Source organism: Arachis ipaensis, chromosome B09, assembly GCF_000816755.2.
Source record: "Arachis ipaensis cultivar K30076 chromosome B09, Araip1.1, whole genome shotgun sequence".
Taxonomy (NCBI): Eukaryota; Viridiplantae; Streptophyta; class Magnoliopsida; order Fabales; family Fabaceae; genus Arachis; species Arachis ipaensis.
In genome coordinates, this window is record NC_029793.2 from 146,994,388 (window position 1) to 147,001,722 (window position 7,335).

The following is a 7,335-nucleotide window of genomic DNA, read 5'->3' on the forward strand; positions in this document are numbered from 1 at the left end:
CCCCCACCCTACAATAACCCGCATAGAACCCGCCCCACTCCTACCCGTAGGTAGGGGTGTGCATGGTTCAGTTTTTTCATAAACCAAACTAAAACTGCACTAAACCATTTTAAATGGTTTAGAAACTGAACCAAACTACTTTGTCAAATAAGAAATTGGTTTTAAATCAGTTTACAATACAGTGCACCAGTTTAAACCAGTTCATAAAAATAAAACCAGTTTTAATAGAAAAAACCAGTTTAAACTAGCTTATAAGCTAAAACTAGTTTTAACTTTTAACATATATAAAATTAATTTTTACATTTTCTCTCCCCCCCCTCTCTCTCTTTCTCTCTGTCTCTCTCACTTTCTCTCCCTCTCTCTCTTCCTCTCTCTCTCTTACGCTCTTTCTCCCCTCCACCCTCTCTCCTCCTCCTCCTCCTCCTCCTCCTCCTCTTTTATCCATTTCGCATATGCAATTTCAATTCCATTATCTTAGTAAATATTTAATTGCTGTGGTGTTTTTAGGAGACGTTCTTGGGGCACACTAGTCCAATCAGCCGATGTTGCTTCTCTGCTTCCGGGAACAATATCGCTAGTGCTTCTCTAGATGGAACTGTTAGGTAAGCTTGACTGGTGATGAAGACAAACATATCAAGATTATTACTTGGAAAAATGGAGCAGTCTTAATGTAATTTTCAGTTTTGGTTGTATCCATTTGCCATAGTCTATTTTGAACAGTAGCATCACCAATATCAAATACAGCAAAAAGAAACAATGCCATGATATGAGCCACCCGCAATAGATTTTTGTTTCCAAATAGCACTTTATTATGTTTTCCTTCACCAATATTTTTTCTTAACCATATCTGCTACTCAATATTTATGATAACTCTCTCAAGCAACTTGGCCTTTGTTTGTTTCACATGTTTTAATAAAGAATATGGACATATGATTCATCAACTCCGGTGTCTAGAAATGCAACCATATATTGTGGCACGGAAATTTTGTCTCTTGACTGGGAATGTAAATCTGACCGCTTGGTATGTGAATTGACTTCTCATTGTGATGGAAATTATTCAATTGTATTGATCATATGAGATTTCAAATCAAAATAATTAAGTTGTTTCTCTTGAAAAAAGCTGTTAATAGGTACATCAGATGGGTGTATTAAGGCATGGAATGTAGATGCAAAGAGAGTTGTTTGTGATCTCAATACAACTCAAGCATTTCCAAGGTATTTACTGAAAATAAAATTTTATGGTCTCTGTGCATTGCTTTTATGCTCTCTCTGACACATATGTGGTTTTGCAGTGTCTTGGACATAAAGTGCAGTCCTGTGGAACCTATTTTTGTATCTGCAGCAGGATCTGGAGGGTATTTATCAAATTTTATATCATTTTTTTGTTGACATGTTGATTTTTTTGTTTGGTCATATGATTTTCTGTTTTAACAGTATTTTACTCCAATTTAGTTTCGATATGTACATTTACTTTCTGATTTTTGGACATAAGGATGAAAGTATAGTTATATACCATTTGGTGAGCTATCCTGCCTTTCATCATATTTTCAATGCCCATCTTTTATGTAGTTTATTTTTTCTTATTATTACAATGTTGCATACTTTTTAGCATGGGAGTATGAGTATCATATTGTCTGTGTAGTGCTGGTTCCAATTATTTTGACAACCTGGGTTTTGCTTCTCTCACTGTGTGGAACATGAAGACGTGGAAACCCATGGTATGTGCTTCTTTGTGTAGAATATTTGTGTAAATTTTTTGGCAATGATTAATTTTGGATCTCATAAAGACAGTCCTTCCTCTTGGAGAAGATCCACCAGCTATTACTTCTCTATGCTTTAATCACAATGGAAAGATTTTAGCTGCTTCTGCTGTTGATGGAATGATCCACATGTTTGGTATCCTTTATTTAGTCATCTGGCTACTTTGCAGCGTTGATGTATTTTTGTGCTTTGTATATGAAATCAAATATTTTTGTATTCATTGCATCTAGAAAGTTATTATATTTATCCTTGATAGAGTTGCCAATACAGTAAAGTTCATTTGTCTGGTAAAAAAATGCTGCCAATATTTGTCCTTTTTTAAAAGGTGAGAGTTATACTTTATGTATTAACTGGGGTCCCATGGGTGCCACTTCATCCTTAATTAGCCAAAGACATGTCTGCTGGCCTACAAATTACTGGCTGGCCTGCACATGATTCTTCTATCAGTTCTATTCTTTTTGGACCGGATGAGACTAGCATTTTTAGCCTGGGCTCTGACAGGAAGGCAAGTACTATAATGTAACATTTTGCCATGTATGCAGCTTCTGACATGGATTTTACACTTCGTACTAATTGGTGCTTTGTTTTCAGATTTTTGAGTGGAGTTTGCAAAATCAAGGTCAAATTCTATGGTCAAGAGACTGCAGTAGGTATGTTTCTTTTTTGACACCTGATGCTTGGCTGCAGGTGTGAAATCCCACTGTGAAGTGCACTTGGTTGCTCTTTATAGCTTATGAAATCAAATATACAGTTTATCAGAGTTATCGTTAGTATTTATTATTTGAGGCAATTTCAAGTGTTGTTCTTGAAGGAATTTGTAAGAACTATTACCCATTACCTAAAGCTGACTTTATGGAGTAAATTTTCTAAATAGTATCAATGTAAAAACATTTGGCCTAGGTTAATAGTATGAAATTATCTATAGCTCAATCCAAATTTTGAGGGGTGTGTTGTGGCACTGCTGTAGTTTTGTTACTTCCTTTTTCTATTTTGGACATTTTAGTTCATTTATGCCATGCCATGTGAGGGATTTTCTTGTATCTCCATTGCTTCTGTCTTCGCATATGGATATGTTCAAAGAATTGATTTGCAGCATTTTATGTTTTTATTTAACAGGTTCTCTTACCCTCTGAAAGGTTCACAATATTGCAGACATGAGATGGCATTAGATGCAAGTGGGAGAAGACTCTTGGTAACGTCTAGTTCAGTTAGAGCCCCCATATACCAGGTTTATGTTTCCTGAATTCTTCTCATACTCTGATTAGAGATTCAGTTTCAAGGGACTACTATTTACTTGTGGCCTCATATTTCTGATTATCTTAGTTATCTAACATGTTAATGTCTCATCCTCTCATGTCAGGTTCAAGGTCATTTAAATGGTTGGAGAACACTTCCTCATGGTGCTCCTATTACTGCTGTGGATTGGCATCCTACCTCGCCCATTTTCCTGACTGGATCAGCTGATAACTCTGTCCGAGTGACATCTTTATCATAGCGTCACATGTTGTAAGTCGATTTTTTTCATCTTTCTCTGGACAACATTTAAGTTGGAATTATTGGATTCTTATGTTGTAATCTGTCTGTTATTTTATATTTTTTATTTAACGAATTAAAGATGATTTGTTGGCATTTGTATGCAATTTACTTTTGTGTATATTTATACTTTTGTTTTTTTTCTCCATCCTTTTTACTTTTTACCATGTGTATGTATTATATTTTAAATTTTAAGTATTAGAATCTTCAGTTTAATTTCATATCTTTTTATTTTATTTTATTTTATTTATTTAGTAAATTGAGCTTTATATTAGTGTGTTTACTATTTAGGGTTTTTATCTTTAACCTAATGCAAGAGGTATAAATACCTCCTAAACTATTATAGCCATCTTACAAAGATGTTAGAGGAATGAAAGCTCTTTTTAGTTTTGTGATAAAATCATGATGTGGACAAAAGAGGTTGGGTGAACCCTTCTCGCTTCTCTGACAAAGAAATTGAAAGCGGTTTGGTGACGTTATTGATGATGCTGGTTATAATTGCTTGAGCGATGGTGGTTGATTGTTGATTACATGGACTGATTCGGCTAGGGAAAGTGAAAAAGAAGAGAGCTAAAGAAAACTGAAAGAAGAGCAATTTGCAATACGTAATATGTATTGTTTGTTGTGTGTTGTGTATATTTAAGGTACTAGTATTTATATTGCAAGCTAAGTAAGGAAATTGCTAGTATTTATGGAGTTTGAATGAACTTGGTTTTATAGAATTGATTTTGGGTAAAAGTGAATTTGTGTCAACATGATTTTGTTTGGTAATTGTTCTGGCCCAGTTCAATAAGTATCGAAGGTCCACCAAGTAGACCCACGACCCGGCCGTACGATGAGACGCCCATCACGTGACACGATCTCCTGTGGGAGGATCTAGACAGTTAGTAGAAACTTCTAAGGGGTTGGGCTTAAGTGAGAGGGTCCACTTGATGAATGGGGATAAAAGATCCTCAGGTACGTCACCATAACCCCAATCTTACCGTCTTATTATACGGACGTTTACTTTGGCATCGGAGTGTCCTTGTAGGTGGCCCACCGACGACTACTGGCAACATACCTCACCTCAATTCTCGCGCTCGGGTTTCGATCCTCACCTCCACCAATCCAACGAACTATCGAACAATGGCGCCGTTTATGGGGACCTGACCCGAGTTGATGATGGAGGCTTTCCGCCAGTTGGACGAGCCAGAAGAAGGGATGGGGGGGGGACCTCACATCTGTTCAAAAGGGCCATGATAAAGGGGGAGAAGGGAAGCCGAACACCTAAGGTGGTGAACATGTGTTTATACACCTAAATCTAGTCCGGGACACGAGGAGCATCAAGATTAAGTTGGCAAACGCGTTTCCGGGGGCCTGGCACTAGGAGCTCGTAATTCGCCTCCTTGGTGCCACCGTGGCACCGCCACACAATGCTCCTGAATTGCAGAGCTATTGTAATTCCTCCACGGTTACCCTGGAGGATGTGCTTGTGACGTCGGTAGTGCACCACACGCAGCGATTTATAGGAGGTCGTTGCGCCATACCTATAGTGAGGGTACCATTTAAGTTAAATCGTGAGGTCGGAAGCAGCTTCTAAGCCAAAACTAAGTTATTCTACGATAAGCAATTGTTATTCTATACTACACCGTTCTAGCCTAAACCATGAAAAAGACACCTATGGCACCTCCTAAAAGCTATCTAGCAAGCACCAATTCGATCTAAAAAGCAACAACAAAAAGGAAACCAAGATGGCAATGGCGGAGAGTAAGCAAAATGGCACAGCTAAATGGTCACCTACCAACAATTGCGACGCAAAAAGGTACTGGAAGTTGGAAATCGCAGGACTCTCGTGACCGTAGCAAGAAATCAACAAGCAAGGAGGGAAATGGCAATTGCAGAAGGGAGGGAAAATGGGTGAGTATGGTAAGCAGTTATGAAAAAAAAAAAAAAGAGAAAAGGAAAATGATAATAGGAAACGAGAGTGGAAAACGTAACTGAAGAAGAAGCGCGAAAGGCTAGGGGTAGAATAAACCTTTCCACGTGCTTTCAAATCACATTTAAACACATTTAATGTCCCGGGCATGATAATCGAAGTGGCGTCCTCGAATAGGGGGTTAGGGGCAACCCCCACACGCGAGGAAAGCACTAGAGGCCTGAACTCTTGCTGAAAAGCCATGTTGGGCAAAAACCACCTCTCATGGGAACACGGGTAGTCGAATACGTTAGTCACGAGTCTCGCGACTTGATGCATTGGAGGCACTGTTCTGGCCTAACCCAATAAGTATTGGAGGTCCACCAAGCGGACCCATGATCCGGCTCAGCACGTGACACAACCTCCTGTGGGAGGATCTAGACAGCTCGCAGAAGTTTCTAAGGGGCTGGGCCCAAATGAGAGAGCCCACCCGATGAATGGGGATGAAGGAGAGGGACCTATTCCTCTCCTCAAATACATCACCATAACCCTAATCTAGCTGCCTTATCGTATGGACGTTTATTTTGGTATAAGAGTGTCCTTGCAGGTGGCCCCACCTGCTAACCCACCGACGACTACTGGCAACACACCTCACCTCAATTCTCGTGTTCGAGTTCTGATCCTCACTTCCACCGATCCAACAAACTACCGAATAGTAACTCTATACAAAATTGATTTCGATAGAATGAATATTGTTTGTATAATGTTAGTTAAAATTACTTTTAGATAGATAATTACTAAAAAAGACATGACATTAAATTATGTATTATCTTTTTAATATTATTTATAATTAATTTTTTGTTTAATTTGCTCTACTTAATAAAAACAACAATTCATATTATAAAAAATAACAACAATGGACATAATATACAAGGACAACAATTATAAAATTATACGCCAAACTCAATATTTCTTCATCCTTGTGCTATGGAATCTTAACAAAAAGGATATGGAAGTTTTCTGAAATTTATGGCGTCATTTGATTGGATTCATGTAGAAGTGATTAAATGACTAGATTTTATAAAAATTACAATAATATTACAAAGCCAAACAAAAAAAATCATAATTTTTTTTATAATCCTCTCATTACTCTTTTAATTAATATTATTTTGTATTACAATTTTTCATTACTTATAATTTTTTAAAAAGAGAATAAAGGATTGAATTAATAAAAAAGAAATAAAATTTTCTCAACTAATAGTCTAAGGAGCTAACCCAACGCATAAGTTAAAATTTTTAGATTGAAATGTTAAAAAAAATTGAATGTATTTACTATGGTTCAAACGCTAGACCAAAAACACCCATAAATTAATTTGTAGTCGTGATTAAATGAGAAAATTTTGTTAAAAAACACGTAATCTTTTTTTAATTTGCAGATTTTTTGTTGAATATAAAAGAAAAAATATCACACTTTTAGTTGTAAAACACATAAATTTTGATTGCATAACACAAATTATTTGAGTTGGGAAAGATGTTTTAATTGAATGACATAAAGAATAACATATGAGTTTTAGTTGAGAAACACATAAATTCAGTAACTTTAAAATAAATAACACATAGATTGCTTTGAATTGTGTGTATTTTTTAGTTGAATAATAAAAAAGCATCTTCAATATTAGTTTTAGTTTAATTTTATTTTGGATTTTACACAATGTTATATAAGTATTTGTTGGATCATATATTATAAAAATTGATTTGATATTTCAATTTAACATTACAATGTTTATCTTTATTACTAGTTTTAATTTTAATTTTATTTTGAGTCTTACAAGATGACATATAAACATTTGCGGGATCATATGTTATAAATAGTAATTTGAAATTAATTTTTTTTTTCTAATGTTTAGTCTTAATTTAGTTAAAATTTTATATTATTTTTAATTACTCTATCAACATAATAATATGAGAAGCAAAATTTTATTGGTTCTCTATCAAAGTGATACCGTTTTTTTAAGGTGAGACTAGTTTCATTTTTCGATCAATTTCAATGTAAGTTTTAATTTTAAATCAATTCATTTCTTGAAATATCAAAAGTAATATTCTAAAAGCACTCCATTGGAATTGTTCTAATTTTCAATTTCAAATCA

The 7,335-nt window shown here is 35.5% G+C and overlaps 1 protein-coding gene across 3 annotated transcripts in view; it reads left to right on the plus strand.

The window, feature by feature from the left end:
• Positions 1-5,266, plus strand: part of LOC107617478 (WD repeat-containing protein 91 homolog) — a 45,956-nt gene extending 40,690 nt beyond the window's left edge. Inside the window, exons 6-16 of one of the 3 annotated variants that reach the window (XM_021111316.1) lie at positions 508-602; positions 919-1,021; positions 1,121-1,215; positions 1,293-1,355; positions 1,643-1,718; positions 1,788-1,896; positions 2,154-2,266; positions 2,353-2,411; positions 2,878-2,989; positions 3,122-3,267; positions 4,080-5,266. In XM_021111316.1, the coding sequence (XP_020966975.1) occupies positions 508-602; positions 919-1,021; positions 1,121-1,215; positions 1,293-1,355; positions 1,643-1,718; positions 1,788-1,896; positions 2,154-2,266; positions 2,353-2,411; positions 2,878-2,989; positions 3,122-3,256 (960 nt within the window). In that variant the 3' untranslated portion in view covers positions 3,257-3,267; positions 4,080-5,266. Of the gene's footprint in view, positions 1-507; positions 603-918; positions 1,022-1,120; positions 1,216-1,292; positions 1,356-1,642; positions 1,719-1,787; positions 1,897-2,153; positions 2,267-2,352; positions 2,412-2,877; positions 2,990-3,121; positions 3,439-3,640; positions 3,980-4,079 lie in introns of those variants that run through there. The other 2 variants (XM_021111315.1, XM_016319244.2) reach the window with 2 other exon arrangements.